At 41.8% G+C, this 17987-nt stretch overlaps 1 protein-coding gene across 4 annotated transcripts in view; it reads right to left on the bottom strand.

Moving 5' to 3' along the window:
* Positions 1-10491: 10491 nt before the first annotated feature.
* The window catches only part of LOC147629944 (AT-hook motif nuclear-localized protein 10-like), a 76888-nt gene continuing 69392 nt past the window's right edge, over positions 10492-17987 (bottom strand). For all 4 annotated transcript variants that reach the window (XM_086811479.1, XM_086811481.1, XM_086811482.1 and 1 more), the window contains 2 exons: positions 11272-11433; positions 10492-11190 (listed from right to left, as the gene is read on the bottom strand). In XM_086811479.1, the coding sequence (XP_086667605.1) occupies positions 10882-11190; positions 11272-11433 (471 nt within the window). In that variant the 3' untranslated portion in view covers positions 10492-10881. The remainder of the gene's footprint in view (positions 11191-11271; positions 11434-17987) is intronic.

Raw genomic sequence — 17987 nt, 5'->3', positions numbered from 1 at the left:
TTCACGGGAAATTTCTTATTATAACTTTCCAGCTTTGGCTTCTTCGTATTGGTATTATGAATTCCCTATTTTCTCGTTGTCTTTATATCACTCTGTCTATCTATATTCTTTTGCTCTCTCTTTTTCTGTCTCTCATGTTTTATAGTTTTGTGTTTTTTTCTTGCTCTCTCTCTCTCTCTCTCTCTCTCTCTCTCTCTCTCTCTCTCTCTCTCTCTCTCTCTCTCTCTCTCTCTCTATGGAGTAATTCCTTTGTTAGCAAAGAAAGGTGTTATCTGGAGAGAGGTCATCACTTATTAGTGGCATATATGGAAATTAGAGACATAAATGAATTATATTTGTTAGATCTACTAAACTTATTCTTTAGCAGGACACACTATTCTATTTTAAATTTCTCTAATAATAACATCATGGTTGCTACTGTGCGGAGTCTATCACTGAGAGTAGGGTCAAATGTTGTGATATAGGCCTCTAGGAGCATACGCAAGGATAATGTGGTCATATAAGAGTAGTTTTGGGTGCTTATATCAACAGTGGGTCTAAAACATCTTAGTTATTGGATAAGCTTTCTTTATTAACAAAGGCACTTGAAGTAAAATAAATGTGATAAGAATATATTTTGTCTCATGAGTTTGAAGTTAAGAATGTGTATAAAAGGAAAACAAGAAAAAATGTATTTGCTTTTTTGTATTTCAAAGGAGGTTGAAGATAGTTAGGAGCTGTATATACTTAAGTTTGAACTAAGTTTGTTGGCTTCGAATTTTGGATGCAACACAAGTACCTCACCATAATTGTTTGTGAACAAGGGCTTGCATTTGAAAAATAATTTATGCTAATTTAAAGGAGTACTTTAATGTAAATGAAATTAGAAATTTTGGAAGGGTTGAAGGTGGGGAGGAGCATAGAGATTTCTATGCTGGAATCCACTTAGATTCACATAACAGAGCAACTCCTACTACTATGGTCCTTCAAGAACTTATCAATGAATATTAAAATGTTGAGGTAGAAAGAGATATGACAAGAGGCCCTATTTATTTTGATGAGATTGGTCATGTTGATAATTTTCAACTTATTTCCTGTGCTATCTCGGGGATGTGCATTGTATTAAATCCAAATGTCATTTTATAAGGCATGTGTTTTCATTTTAGCACAATGTTAAGCACCCAAAAACCATGGTGTTATGTTCTAGAGATTGTACTCTTCATTCTTTATTAGAGACCCTTGCTTATAAGTGTCATTTTTGTGCTGACTAATTTGGAAATGTGAGCGTCAAGAAAGCTTTGACAATATGTGGGCAAACACTGTTGTGCAAGTTGGAACATCTCTTTACTGCCTTTGGAAAATCCTCCCCCTACATTGGTTGATCTTTTACTTGGTGATGATAATGCAAGTAATGCCTTAGCATTCGTTCCAAGGGTGCTTATTTGGATAATCAGTTCAGTAGCCATAGCTCAAGAGCTCAAGAGCTTCACTCAATATAGCTTATGAGAATGGCCAAAAACGTCCTCTTTCTTTAGCTAACATCTCTTTTATAGAGATATCACTAACCCTAACCCTAGGCCTCTTTCACACATGGGCGGACAAGCCCATAAGTGAGCCTTGCTTAATACACTTAGAACTCTCATTTAGAACCCACATTGGCCTAAAACGATTTACATTGCACTTCGGCACAAAAATATGAAAAAATTATGTGCGTCTTTATGTTCCCATGGCTACAATCCCGCTCTCTCTCATTAATTTCTTCCGGCCTCCTTCCATAATCCGTGTTCTCGTGAGTGTTCCCGTGGAACAGGTGTATTGCATGTGCATGTTCCTGACCAAGTGATAAAAAACTTGGATCCGAAGGCAGAGAAATGGATCTTCATTGATTATAATTTAGAGCAGTAGATGTTCTAACCCTACCACTTTGTGAGAGATGCGAGTAAGTAGAGATTTTGTCTTTGATGAGATGAGCAGCTGGTATGGAGCAACATTGAAGGCAATAGAAGATGTAAATGTAAGAAGTAATGATGTTGCACCACATATAAATTAGTAATCATAGATGCTTAGTGGACCTGGAGAGTCCTCTTGTAGTGTTAGTCCATGGTCGGGAAGGTTGAGGAGATATGTAGATACACATGTATCATGCAAAGGGAAGGAAAAGGTAGATCAACCTTTTGTGATTGATCTATCAGGAGGTTACTCATATGTGGATGGTGACTCTAGTGGCTCTAAGAAGAGCCTTGATGTGAGGACCTTGGCATTCCCTCAGTGGTTACGTCTCGTGTAAGGAGAACCAGGGCTATTTTTAGGACACTTGGTAGTGATCCAGGTGTATGCAAGTCTGCGAGAGGGTTAGGGATCCTATTGACATGTTGAGATATGCTGGATATAGAGACCATCATTATGCTTACAAAGAAATACAAGTGTTAGAGTCCACTTATTTTGAGTAGGCACTTGAAAATAAAAATGGAAAGATGCGGTAGGCATGCAAAGCATGGTAAAATAAGATCAGGGAGCATCTTGTTACCATTGGATTTGAGATATCCAATGAAAAATTTTCACTTTATGTGAAAAAAACAGATAGAGGTATACTTCTATTAGTCATTTATGTGGATGGCTTGATTATCGCCGGTGATAGTGATGCTGACATACATGATGTCATGAGGCTTGAAGCAGAAGTTTGTGATGAAGGATTTGGGTGAGCTATGATATTTCTTGGGTATAGAGGTGGTGAGATCACCTCATGGAATTTTGTTATTAGAGATGCATTATGGCTTGAACATGTTGCCTAAGTATAGTATGAGAGATTGTAAGCCTATTTCAATGCTATTACAGAAAAACACAAAGCTTTCCACAGCTACAGGTGAGTTTTTTGGGGACCCCACTACATACACGCTACATACACGCGCATAGTGGGTAGCTTGATCTACATGACCATTACTAGAACAAACTTGATCTATGCTATTAGACTTGTGAGTTAGTTTATGCAGGTCCCTACTAGGAAGCCACACTTGGATGTGACTAGACGGTTTCTCACTTACATGAAGTCCATAATCGGTTATGAACTTTTCTGAGGCTAGTACACAGAGATACAACCACATGGGTACACAGATGATTAGGCTGGTAGCGTCACAAAAAGAAGATCTACTAGTGGCTTTATGTTTTCATTCCGGAGTGCTGTTTTGAGTTGGAGTAGTATGAAACCTCCAATAGTTGCTTTGTCGAGTACAGAGGTGGCAAAGTATAGGGGTGCTGCTATACTTGTGCTTGGTTTGAGAAGCTACTTGGTGAAATGGGTGAGCCCATGGATATGACAGTTGTTATTTATTGTGACAACATGAGTAACATGTAGTTGGACAGTAACCTAGTATACCATGCTAGAACGAAGCACATTGAGGTACATTATCACTTTGTGAGGAACAAGGTTCTAGAAAGGTGATGTAGATCTAGTATACGTCAGCATAGAGAATTAGGTGGTTGACATTTTCACAAAGGCATTGGGCATAAAGAAGCTCCACATGTTTAGGAGCTTACTTGGAGTGCAGTGTGTGGAGATGCGCTCGAGGGGGACTATTGAGATATCAAGCTCAACTAGTGCTCCGAACATTGATGACCCACTTGGGTGATACAAACCGCACTTATGCCGCTAGTGGATGACAGGCTGCATGACAACCACCTTAGAGTACTAGAGTTATGTCATAGTTATAGCGCCAGTTTATATAGTCGAGTTCACATTATCGACCGACTATTGTATGTTATTGTAGGAGAGTACTTTCTCTTATACTATGTACTCTTATCTTTTATTTATATGGTTGTAGTAGAGAAGAGAAGAAGATAGAAGAAAATTCAGCCATCCATCTCTCTCTTGCAACTTTCTCTCTTTTGTGTGTGTGTATATAACGTTGGTAAATTGCAAGCGATAGGTGGCTTATCAAACAATGATGAGACCTTGGGATGCAGCTTTGTAGTGTGACCTGGGCATCTCTACTTCATTTGATTAGCATGGTTGTGAGTATGCTCTATACCATGGAGCGATAGGTGGAGCTCAATTGAGTCTAGGGGATTTTTGGGCTTCAATTGCATTACCATCTCTTCTCCCCATTTAGGTTCTCTTCTCGAGGGAGGTTTTCATGCTCTCTCTCTCTCTCTCTCTCTCTCTCTCTCTCGGGGCCTTTTTGGCTTTAATTGCATTACCATCTCTTCTCCCCATTTAGTTCCTCTTCTAGGTTTTCTTCTTGAGGGATTTTTTCATGCTCACTGTCTCTCATTCTATTTCTTTCTCTTTCTTCTTCTTCTTCTTCTTCTCTTTCTTCTTCTTCTTCTTCTTCTTCTCTCTCTCTCTCTCTCTCTCTCTCTCTCTCTCTCTTCTTTCTTTAGAGTTTTTAAAATTTTAACATGTGACACACACGTGAGCCTACATTACCATGTGGTACTTTTTTTAAAAGATTTTTTTAGTGAAGATGTAGCACCCTTGAGCTTGCATTGCTGCGTAGCATGTGAGGCCTATGGCACCATGTGTTACTTTTTTAAAATTTTGAATTTATTTTTATGTGATGATCACTCATGAGCTTAAGTTACCATGTGCCTCATGTGAGCCTACCTCATAAAAGTGCCACATGGCAAGGAAGGCTCACATGGCACACGTGAGCCTACCTCACCACCATGAGGCACTTTTTTTTAAGTACAAGTTTTTTGTGTGCATGTGTGTATGTGCATGGAAATTTTCTCCAAGGGAAGGGGTGTTTCAAAAAGTTTTAAGGGGAGAAAATTTAAAGTACCTCTATGTGAAGTTTTTTAGAGGGAGGTTGGTTTTTAGAGGGGGGATGTTTGTACATGCGTGCATGCAGGTATGTGCTTGCTAAGTGCACGTAAGTATATATGTGTGTTTGGTCATTTTTAATTTTATTTTAGCTTTCAAGTACGTAAGTATATGTGAATGTTTTTAATTTTTTATCCTTTTTAGGTTTCAAGTTTCTTAATCGTTCCTAGGTATATGTGTATGTACAATTATTAGGAAGTGCTACACTGCATATGTATAACAGGGTTTCCAAGCACGTAAGTGTATGTGCATGTTTTTAATTTTTGATCGTTTTTAGTAATGTTTTGCCTTTTTTAATCATTCTTGGGTATACGTGTATGTACAATTAATAGGAAGTTCTATGTTAATGTATGTACAACATGGTTTTAAGGTTTCGGCTTACCATGTGGCCTCACTAAGTGAAGGCGAGGAGTCGCTTACCTATCCATGATGATGAAAGCCTTGACATCACTACCGCCACTTAGTGAAGGCGGATAGCCACTTGCCTATCCATGATGAAAGCCTTGACATCACTACCGTCAGCTTTGCTAGCACACTTGATTGAGCTTTGATTAAGCTTTATCTTTTCAGTTCCAATTGGTAAGTTGGTGTTCCAGCATGTGTTGTGGGATTATAGTGATCTTTTTCTACCTTGGGGTTGCTCGGTAGTGCCACGAAAGTGTGTGCACAGCTCTCTTTGGGGTTTGGCTGAAGATGGGTATGGCATTGGTGGCGGCCTATACATGCCTTCTCGATGTAGGGTTTTTAAAAATGGACACTAGATTAAGCATCTATTAAGAAGCATTTGTCATGGGTACGATAGGGCTAGGCAATAGGTCTAGTTGTTGCTATGACACCGAGAGCAAAGGTTGTGCTGCCAAGTTTCCCTCTCGTACCAACAATGGGTTGTATTGTGGTTCCCATGGCACTAGAAATAATCATAATATTGTTATTGTCTAGGCCTTAGTAGTGAACACTCCGTGCTTGTATGGTTTTAGTGTGGTGGTGGCAGATTACATATCGAACCATATCATTCCGTAAAAATAAATGTGCGTGTCCCGCTTGAGGAAGTGGTTGAGTTGTCTTTTGGGGTTGCCCTTGGGGATGGCCCTACTACCTACTGCTACGCTGCTGGCCTAAACGGTTGAGCACATTACCTGCCAACTCCGCTGCCAACTCATCCATGCTCGTATCCTTGACTAGCATGCTACTATCCTTAAATGTGGGTATCCCTCTTAAGGAAGTGGTTCAATTGTCCTTGGGGTTGCCCTTGGGGATGGCCTTACTACCTACTACTAGCCTAAACAGTTAAGCACATTGCCTACCAACTCGTCCATGCTCATATCCTTACTACTAGTTATGGTTGGGCACCTTTAGCCATTGAGGCTTTAGATGATGCATCCCCTATCTCTTGGTTTGGGGGTGGACGACTTCTACATTCTTATCTTATAGAGTATCTACTAGGTCTAGTGTCTAAACATTTAGAGATAGTCATTTAGCCACTTTCTCTTGAGATCGATCATAAATCGTGGATCAATGAGCGATAAGTTATCTAGTCTCTTATTTTGCAGGCTACATCTCATGTGGAGATACTTGGTTTTAGCAATGTAGTTCACCCTCCTCTTACTTGAGGTTATAGATCTATGTGATGGGGCTCCATTTGGCTCCACTAAGTGAGAATCCCATAATGAATGTTTGTCTCAAGACCTCAGAGATGGCCCTTTCATGTGGGCTTAGAGACCTAAACCACTAGCCTACTTTTTCTTCAAGGAAAACTCTGAATAAACAGCTCAAACTTCTCTAGATACTGAATGGGATCTCTAGTTCTATCAAATTTGGTCATCATCCTTGAGATGTGGATTGGCTTTGTTTTTCCCAACTCAAAGCCTCTAGGTATTTTTTTTGTGCCAAACCTCCTTCCCATTTCAAATGCCAACCTAATAATGTCTTCTACATATTTACGTGGTAATGAATGTAAGAGAGTGGTTGCACAAAACCCTATATTTCAAGGCTTAGGATTTCTTGCCCAATGGGGTTGGGTTTGAGGTACTCCCAAACATTGACTCTATCCTTCCATGTGTTCCCTTCTCCTTGTCCAAACAAAGAAGAACTAGAACTTGGTTCCATGGTATAGAACCTTCCAAATTGAGCTCTTGAATCCTATTTGCAATGTGTGTTCTTGTTGTTCTGTGCTTTCAAGAACACTTTCTATCTCCTCTTGATCACCAAATGTGGTAGAAATACATGGTGTACACCCTATCCCCAAGTTCATGCCAATCAAAAGGAGGTGTTCCTAGGGTAAGTTCTTGTGCATGGAAGGAAAAGGCCCCCCCCTACAACTTCCCATACATAGATTGCCCCACACCCCTCACCATCATGGAAATGTGACTCCAAATGTACTATGGCAAGGTCTTGGACCCAGCTATTGTCAGCCACATGCAAGTTCTTCCAACTCATCCTCCTCATCCATGAGGAGGTCCAGAGAATCAATGGATAAGCAAAGAGCAACTAGCTCTTTGATCTCGGTGAAGGTCCCAACTTCTTTCATTAGATAGATCTTTACGGCATGGTGAAATACATCCACGACCATAGAGTGGTCACTTTTGAAGGCATGCAGGACATGGAGGATACTTGATTTAGACCCTTTGATACCACGCACTAATTCGGTTGATGGCTCTCCCGTAAGCCCTTCATCACGTCTTTCTATAAGACTGGTTGTATCTTTGGTAGTGCCACAATGCAGGTGGGTAAATCTCACCCCTTTCTGGGACGCATATAATACTTTCCACATTCTTTATGGATCCCACATTCGTTACAAAACCCTTGTCCATGCATACCTCACACACTACCTAAGAACAGAATCGAAAAAGACGAAATTAAAAGTGTCAAAGAAAGCAGCATCTTGGAGTTTTCAATGAAAAATGTTTCTACATGGGCCCACCTTTTTTCCAATGCACACATACGCCACATGCAATATATACACGAAATCTACATATAGTAGACACATAAGCACCAATATTTTTGAAACCTACATTGAACCTCACCAACAATCATCCAAGTACATCTCTAGATGGGGACACGCACAACCATGGACCATGGTATGACCCATCGTCTAGACCTTCCTCAAATTAGCAAAAACATTAAGTGGCCTGGTTGTTGACCACACCACCCATTGATCCACGGTGCCTCTATTCCAAGTGCTCAACAACACCAAATCCCTCAACCCACAGAGATCACCCAACCCCTTTGCAACCATGAGCAAAGTACGTTGCCACCGTGAATCAACCAAATTAATAATCTTGACTCCCAAATAAAAGGGATGTGAAGAAAGTGGCAAAGAGACTTAAAGAAAGCAGTGGACTTGGATAAGTCTTTGTATCAGAGAAGTACACACGGGCACACATTTTGCATATTCACGTCACCTTATCTGCATCATAAGTTTTCCACTTCACATCTCATGGCACACACAAACATATGCACCTGCAGCTACCCTTGTTGACATAAATCCTCTAGATACATCTCCGGATGGGAAAAACATACCAAACACAAGCTTGGCCCATGGTATGACTCATCGTCTGGAAAACCCTCAAACTTGCACGTACCTCCAAAGAGCTTCAATGCATATAATCTCGACTTTGACTCCAATTCATAAAAAACACAACCCCACCTTGATGAGAAAGTAGAGTGAAAGATTTATTAGGTGTAGAATAGCATCGTATTCGAGGTAAAGCGAAAGATTTGTTAGATGTGTATTCAAGGAATTAAAGACTCGTAAGAAACCAAAAAAAAAGACTGACATATCTTACTTGTACTAGTACTTCCATTTTTATTTGCGATCAACGCATGATCATTCCCTTGCAATAGAATACATGTGAGCTCTTCTCTTCTCTATTGTTGCTTGCTTGTATGCTATTGGATTCATGTACACTAGATGGATACTTGCTTGAATAAGGTTGTTTGTAGGTTTTACTCTTCCATTAGCTTCGTGCCTTTGAGAGAACCACTGCTACAGACCATCTCTCATATGTCCCCTTTGATGTTGGAGCCAATGTTGCGACTCAACACAATGGGAGACCTACTTTCAAACCTACGACTATGAGTGGCAGCTTTATTCCTACAATCAAATGTACAAGTACACAAAAATGCAACAACTTTGGAGCCAAAACTTAACAAGTTAGCTATAAGCCATTTTGTTGTCGGTTTTAGCCCTTGTGAGCTTACCAAACACCAAATCACTACAAGCTTCCCAAATGCTAGAGATAGCACAAGCCCTTCATCCACAACCACTTTAGCACACACAGATTGAGCTTCTTAATGTCTCCCAATGATGTGTTCCCAACTAAAAGCTCTGTTGAGTGCCTTGATCGACAACCATTTTAGTTTACACAAGATTGAGCTTCTTAATGTCTCCCAATGATGTGCATTCTCAACTAAAAGCTTTCTTGAGTGCCAAGAGCATGATGAAGTTAACATCATATTTTCATTGAAGATACTCTCAAAAGATAGCTCATGTGAACACCACTTAGTTTGGACCTCTTCACACCAATTGTTGAGCTATCAAGCTTTGAAACCTCATTTTATAAGGTACCACAAAAAAAAGTAAATGGGTGCCTTCATCCATGTACCTAATGGCAGCCACTCTCCCTTTCTATCTCTAGTGACTGGGGCTACCTATCGTTATTGCTACACTTGTGTGTGTTATTATTCTTCCTATTGTGATGGCCTCTAGAGTTTCTACCCCCTCCCCCGTCTTTATTCTTCCTATTATGATGGCCTCTAGAGTTCTTACTAGCACACTACTACTCTCTGAGATAAACCCTACTGCTGTCGGCGTGTGTTGTTGCTAATGTGAAGTAATTGTTGTCTTGTTGCAAGCCGCCTTTGAATGTATATACCGATTTTGCAGCTCTGCTCTTCCTCAGCTCATTACTCTTCAAACGCACAAAGTTAGAGGGCAATGGAAGGTTACCGTTTGCAAAAAAAAGGCTACCTTGGTGCTTGATTCGCTTGCTTGATGTAACTCCGATAGAGCCCAAATTAGTGCCAAGGAACCACATCTTGTTGCCACCACTCTAGATACGAAGGAAAGGAAACTTGCACAAGGCATACACATTGTAGTTAATTACTCCTTGTGACACTCCTAAATAAAATAAGTAAAAGGAGAAATAAGAAGTCATTCAATAATTTAATACATACCCTCTAATACGTGAGCCCTTTGTGTTTTAAGAATCATTTTTTCATATTTCTTACATGAAGGCTAGTACAGCAAGATATTTAATGATTGTTGGTTGACAAAAAAATGATGGCCAAAACTTGTAGAGGTAAAAATTAGCTTAATTAACGAGTAGAATCGTCTCCAAAGTACATTGCTATCTGATACTATTATTGCTTTCCTTCTTTTTTTTTCTTGTGTGTGTGTGTGTGTGTGTGTGTTGGGGGGGGGGGGGGTGCGTGTTTGTTTTGCATATTTGTATGTGGGTGTTTGGGTTTGAACTCAGAACTCAGGCCTCCTGTTAGACATGATGTTTCAAAAGGGCCCCCCAACATTGTAACCAAGAAATACACACGTCACGCTCTCGTATGAGCACATCATTGAGCGACTTAGTCAACTTGGATGATGCCTAGGCCACTTAGGCCTGTGTTCACAGCACTACTGTCTGTGGTTCCAAAACTTGAAACATGAAACACCACCTGATGCCCCCTGCACAAACAAGTTGATAATCCTCCATGCAACTACATTAAGTAAATGTACCAATTTTATCCAAGGGGCTCCACAATCAAACAGAAGACTAGGAACCACCCGAGATCTACCAGCTATTCATTGTTTTATAACTTGAGCCAAATCAACCCAAGGTACAAAGGTAATTTACATTTGGAAAGGACCAGCTCAAACCTTGCAGTGTTAAGTGAGGAAATATTACCTCTGGGCCTATTTCTGCACTCATAAATCATCCAAGACTGCACTCATCAATCATCCAAGACTCCTCACACATGAGAGAGAGCCTCCGTCTCCAAAACTGTATGCACAAAAAGGGATGCTCCTACAAGCTGCACAAAATCATCCCCCATGTCACACAAAATGAGGCATCCACAGCTTCAGCTATTCAAGAGCCACCTGGTGAGGTTGGTGGTTCGGTATCATCCCTTGTTTCTGCATCAAAATGGCTTCCACCCCAGTCAATAGACTGCAATGGCATGACGTGGAAAACACGGGACTGCTCTTCACCATCCCCAGCTGCACCTTCTGACATATGATCCTGCAGAGATTCAATACCATCCATACGCATGTGCTGCATGAAGGACAGAGATGGGGGTGTTCCGGCAGTGGCTAAAGCAGGTGGTTTGATGCCAGAGGTAACTTCCCCACTTCCCACATTTTTGCGATTCTCTGTAAAAAAAGTTCCTACTACCACCTGCAACAGAGTAGTTCCATTTATCTTGTTTGGGATCAGTGTGTTAAGAAAAGCACAAAAGTTATCATAAAACTGTCTCACCTGAACTGGACTAGCTGCCATTAGAAGACCTGCAACCCCGCCTCCTATAACTCGACCATCTGGTCCTGCCAGTGACACACTTAAACCTCCGGTCCTACTGCGCGTCCCACCATTTTCAGTAAGAAGAAATGAGCCTGATAACGACAGAATCTCAAAACGGCCCTGCAAAACCCAAACTTTTAAATCAGAAGTTGAAAGGTGCCAAATCACATCTCTAGATGCCATTGAAAGTATCCCCTTTTGTATTGATCTCTTAATGTTACGTCGTCACTTTAAGAAGGTTCTCAATTGAAGCAAAAACCACATGCCCCGTGAGGCTCCAAGTGCCAAATAAGGGCTGAATGTTTAAGAAAGTTTGCAATACACAACTTTCGTAGAAGGTATTAGCTGGTAGGCTAGGTTTGACTATCCGGAGAAAATCAGGAGTGTTCACAATGCACATTACATACCATCAGTCTTGTCCCAAAATACATAATAGGGACTACGCATGCCTTCAGAGTCGCAAGATCATGTGTGACTGTAAAATGATCTTGAGCACCTAAATGAGGTTTCCCACAGGTAGACACCCAAGGAACCAATGATGAATCTAGGAACATGCCCAAATTCACCTTTTAGGAACGTGCATGTTATATACTCATGGTAGTCAACCCACAAGACTATGTAACTATCAACTCCATTATGCATAGTATGGATTAGATACTACGACATCCCCACTAACGTCATCAGTGCCCAATAGTGGGTGTAGAACTCTGTATCAAGATATGCTCTCACACACACGCACTCCACACACACACACGCACACACACACACACATAATAGCATATATTCACACAGCCCTTCGTACTGAGTTTCTGTCAAACCTCCGGAGATGCAGGGCAGACTCAGTCATAATGAAGCCTGGCACTAAGGGAAGTAGCAAATAGAAAGAATTAGTACAGCAAATAAGTAGTTCATAGGGCTAAAGATAGAAAGAATAAGCACAATATCAATTAGCCGCAACTCGGACGAAAACTTCACAATGTGAAATCTGCATGTCCGCTAATACGGCTGAATTATATACCTAGATGAATCCAGGAACATGCCCAAATTTACCTTTTAGAAATGTGCATGTTATATACTCATGGTAGTCAACCCACAAGACTATATAACTATCAACTCCATTAAGCATAGTATGGATTAGATACTACGACATCCCCACTAACGTCATCATTGCCCAATAGGGGGTGTAGAACTCTGTATCAAGATATGCTCTCACGCACGCACTCCACACACACACACACACACACACACACACACACAAGAGCATATATTCACACAGCCCTTCGTACTCAATTTCTGTTAAACCTCCAAAGATGCAGGGTAGACTAGCCATAATGAAGCCTAGCACTAAAGGAAGTAGCAAATAGAAAGAATTAGTACAGCAAATAAGTAGTTGATTGAATGGGAGAGTTAATTAGGGTTAGAGTTTCATGTGGGAGACATACACACACAGAGAAGGAAGGGGGAGAGAGAGAGTTGTGGGGATAAGTTAACTCATGATATGAGTGTGTGACTCCCCTATCACACATGTATATTGCACTAGTACACATAGTGCACTTAGTACATTAAAAGTACTAAGTGTACTATGTACTATAACTTATGGGCTTGTACACACTATAAGGGTGGGCATAATGCCTTTACCCCAACAACCTCCCACTTAAAGGCAAGGTGCCCTTAAATGAAGGAAAAGAAAAATCAGCATGTACATGATAATATACAAGGCCATATCAAGGCTGAAACTGGCCTCATCCAATGCCCATCAAGTGTCTGCAACAATGAGCAAACCGCTCCGGAGGCAAACTCTTTGTCAACAAATCAGCTGGGTTGTCATCCGTATGAATCTTAACAAGCTGAATTTGCTTGTTCTCTATCACCTCTCTGATGAAGTGATACTTCACATCCACATGCTTCGTCTTTGCATGAAAGACAGGGTTCTTTGCCAACTGGATGGCACTCTGACTGTCACAATGCAACAATGGCATATCCCCTGTATAACCCAAATCAACCACTAACCGAGATAGCCATAATGCCTCCTTGCAAGCCTCTATGGCTGCAATATACTCGGCCTCTGTAGTAGATAAGGCAGTGCACTTCTGCATCCTGGATATCCATGACACAGCACCTCCTGTGAATGTAAACACATAACCGGTAGTAGACTTCCGGTTATCTGGATGACCGGCATAATCCGAATCCGTGTAACCATGCACTAATGCATCCTGTTTGCCAAAACAAATGCACATATCCTGTGTGCCCTTCAGGTATCTCATGACACCTTTCACTGCTTCCCAATGCTTCTTGCCAGGGTTGGCCATGTATCTAGAAACCACTCCCACTGCAAATGCAATGTCCGGCCTAGTAGCAACCATGGCATACATGAGACTGCCACAAGCTGAAGCATACGGAATCTTGGCCATATCAGCCCTGCCACTATCTCACTGTGGGCTGTCCATAGCACTAAGTTTCACATATGGAGGCAAAGGAGTACTAGTCTTCTTCCCCCCGTCCATATCGAACCTCTGCAAAACTTTGCCAATGTATTCCTTCTGAGACAAATACAACACATGCTGATTTCTGTCCCGAAGTATCCGCATACCCAAAATGTGATTTGCATCACCCAAATCCTTCATATCAAAGGTTTGATGCAGCCTCTTCTTCAAGGCATCCATCTCTTTACGAGATTTCCCGGCAATCAACATATCATCAACATACAAGATGAGGATCAATAGACTGCCATCCAAAGCTTTCTTGGTGTATAAGTAGTGATCTATGTCACTTCTTCTGAAGTCCTGGGATTTCATGAATTTATCAAATTTATGATACCATTCCCTTGGTGCCTGTTTGAGCCCATAAAGACTCTTTTTCAGCTTGCATACAAGCTTCTCCTTTCCATTCACTGCATAACCCTCTGGCTGTTGCATGTATATCTCCTCATGGAGATCACCGTGAAGAAAAGCAGTCTTCACATCCATCTGAATCAAATCCAGATCATCATGAGCAACCAAAGCTAACACAGCTCTAAGTGTGGTCATTTTGACCACTGGAAAGAAGATCTCATCAAAGTCCACACCATATTCCTGCTTGAAGCCCTTAGCCACTAACCTGGCTTTGCATCTGGTGCAACTTTGAGCCTGTAAACCCACTTGCATGGCAAAACCTTCTTGCCTGCAAGCAAATGCACCAACTTCCATGTTCCATTTTTGTGCAGAGAATCCATCTCTGACTTCATGGCACGCTCCCAAAGAGCCTTGTCTGCCCTCTGTAAAGCCTCCTTATAGCATGAGGGCTCCCCACAGTCAGTAAGCATCAAGTAGTCAACCCCTGGAACAAACCTGTCAGGTGCTCTGGAGGGTCTTGTGGACCTCCGTACCCAATGACCATCATTTGCAGGTTGCTGTCCAGCCTGCATATCACCTATTGGTGGCTCCTGTTCCATGCCATAAGGCTGAAAAATCATGCCCGGTATCTCCTCTAACTGTGGGATATCCATAGGGATATCTTCTGCCATCTCTGGCTATCCATTTGGACCATTTTCAGCACCATTTAAGGGCTGGTTTTGCTGCTGTAATGGCTCATTTACAGCCCTTTGTTGTTGTCCATGATGTCCATCATCATCAAAGATGACTCTGCCAGGCTCCTGTTGCCTTGCAGGCTCCTTATACATGCATGTTTCATCAAAAATGACATCATTGTTGCATATAATCTTTCTATTCACGGGATCCCAAAGTCTATACCCCATTTCACCTCTGTCACCATATCCTAGGAATATGCATTTGTGAGACTTAGGATCAAGTTTGGTGCGCATTTCCCTGCGTATGTGCACGTACGCAACACAACCAAACACTCTCAAGTGCTTGTATGATGGAGGCTTCCCTGTCCATACTTCCTCTGGAACTTTCCCACCAAGCCTCGTGTTAGGTGACCTGTTTATAAGATGAATGGCTGTCATAACAGCTTCAGCCCAAAAACCATGAGGTAACGCAGCATGTGACAACATAGAACGGACCTTCTCCTGAATGGTCCTGTTCATCCTCTCTGCTGTCCCGTTTTGTGGAGGATCATAAGGAGTAGAGAGCTCCCTCTTGATGCCTTTAGCATCACAAAAGTCCTGAAACTGTTTGGACATATACTCTCCACCATTGTCGGAACGCAAAGCCTTCAGTGTTTTGCCAGTTTGATTCTCAACATGAGCAACAAACTTCTCAAACACTGAGAATGTATCACTCTTCAAACGAAGAGGATAAACCCACACCTTGCGTGTGGCATCATCTATAAAAGACACAAAATATTTTGCCCCTCCCAAAGAAAGCTGGGCATCTCACATACATCTGTATGCACAAGCTCTAACTGAGCATCTTTCTGTCCAAGAGCTTTGTTGTGGGGGCACTCGAGTTGCCTGCCATATATACAATGCTCACAAAACTGAAAACTTGAAAACTTTAGAGAAGGCAAGTAACCAAAACGAGACAATTGCTCCATTCCTTTGACACTCATGTGTCCCCAGGCTTAGTTCCGTACGTCGTACGACTGAAATCGTACGTACTTGCTGTACGGTACGGTACCGTACGGATTCGTACGATACCGTACGATTTTTTTTATTTTTATTTATTTTTTTGTCGTCGTCGTCGTCGTCGTCGTTGTTGTTGTTGTTGTTGTTGTTGTTGCTGTTGTGTGGAGCAATTTCAGTCTTCTAGAGAGCCATTCATCGCCATTTGCAGCCTATAGGGAGCTGTTTGTCAGCGTGTGCACTTGCCATTGCCATATTAGGCAAGCGATCATATTGCCTGATGAGGAGGACGAGGCAATCTTCATGGAGCTCTATAGTGAGCTTGTGGCAGCAGATACTCGCAGCACCAGGAGTCAGCATGGACGGGGGCCCAAGCAGTTGGAGTTCATAGGCCTCCGCCTTCAGCATCGGCAAAGGGTGGCCTTCGCACATATGTGAGGCGGGGATCCTCGAGCTCCAATCCCCGCCTTCATGATGATATTCCATTGCCCCCTCATGATGATACCCCACTGCCTAGAGAGCCTTTGTTTGATGATGATGGCAACCTACTTAGCGAGAATGATCCCCAGAGTGTCTCGTCCACCTTCGAAGAGTCCTCTTCAGAGAACTCTCTTGATGGACACTCTAGTAGTGATCATGTTGATGATCATGCAGATGTTGGTGATGATGTAGACTTTTGATATGTTATAGCTCTCTAGGCATTGGGCATCTCTCTCCTTCTAGCCCATCGATGATGTATTGTAGTATGTAGTATCATGTATGTACGCATGTTGGCGGTCGCCCATGCCATGAGTTTTTGGCCTATCCTTTTGTAGCAATTTTGTACTCTAATGGCATGATGACATTATGTTCATGGTTCTACTATTTTGTAACTTCTTAACTACAATTTTTAAGTTTAGGAAGTATTTAAAAAAAAAAACGTACTAATATCGTACCGTACCCCAAAAAATTTTAAGGTACCAATTAGTACCGTATTTTATCGTACCGTACCGTATCGTACCTTTCGTACTAACTAACCATGCGTGTCCCAACCACCTATGCCCCATAGAGATTTCCGGCAGCTCGGTTGCATTTACATTAGCATGGTGACAAACACCTGCATGCATGAAGTAAAGAGTGTCCACCTTAGAGCCTCTGGCAACAACCAGTGAGCCCTTACTAATCTTCCACTTTCCACGACCAAATGTGGTAACATAATCAGCATCATCAAGCTGTCCAGTAGAAAGCAGGTTCTTCTTGATCTCAGGCACATGCCTGACATCATGGTGCATAAGCTGTGAGCCATCTGAAAACACAAGCCTCACATCACCTCTGCCAAGAATCTTACATGCATGGTTGTCACCCAAATAAACTACTCCTTCATTGCCAGCAGTATACCTGACAAACAAGTCTCTGCAACCTGTGACATGAAAGGAGGCACCTGAATCAATGATCCATGAGTGCATACCATGACCATCTCCTGCAAGAAGTGAATGGGCATCAAGTGACGACGTGAATAGGACCTCATCCTCACTGTCACCTGCATGTGACACATTGACTTCTTCAATCTTGACTCCACTTTTGCCCTTAGGCTTTACATCTTTGGCTTCATCTTTGTCTTTGTCCTTTCCTTTGCCCTTTTCCTTTTGATCATTCTTCCATTTGTAGCATTGCTTTTTGATATGTCCCTTCTTGTCACAATAATGGCATTCCAAGTCCTTTTTGGAGCGGGACTTGCTCCTTCCCCGTTCTTGGCTTTTACCCCTTTGCTGGGATCTCCCACGTGCATTCATTGCATTGGACTTTCCAACACAATTGTTCTTCTTGTTCATCTCTTCTTGAAGAAGAGCACCCTCAACATCTGCATATGACAGCATAGCATTTGAATTGCTAGTGGCTGTCCTGAATGTGTCCCAACTCTCTGGCAATCAAACAAAAACAATCTTCAAGCAGGATGTGACGTCCTTGTCACACTACAAACATGTATAGGACACACTCCGAGTGCATAAGAGAAAAGTGGCTTTGAACTCATCGTCCATTGCCAACTTTTGATTTATAACTTGGCTGACAATACCATTAAACTCATTTAGATGGCCTGTCATAGACGCCCCTTCCTTCATCTGAAGACCTATGAGTTTCTTCAACCAATACACTTTGCTTGAGGCACTTTGCTGGGCATACAAGTCCTGCAATC

Source organism: Cibotium barometz, chromosome 17, assembly GCF_041138505.1.
Source record: "Cibotium barometz isolate CiBa-2024 chromosome 17, ASM4113850v1, whole genome shotgun sequence".
NCBI classification, from domain to species: Eukaryota; Viridiplantae; Streptophyta; class Polypodiopsida; order Cyatheales; family Cibotiaceae; genus Cibotium; species Cibotium barometz.
The sequence above is the reverse complement of the archived record's forward strand: the minus strand, read 5'-3'. Positions and strand labels throughout refer to the sequence as shown.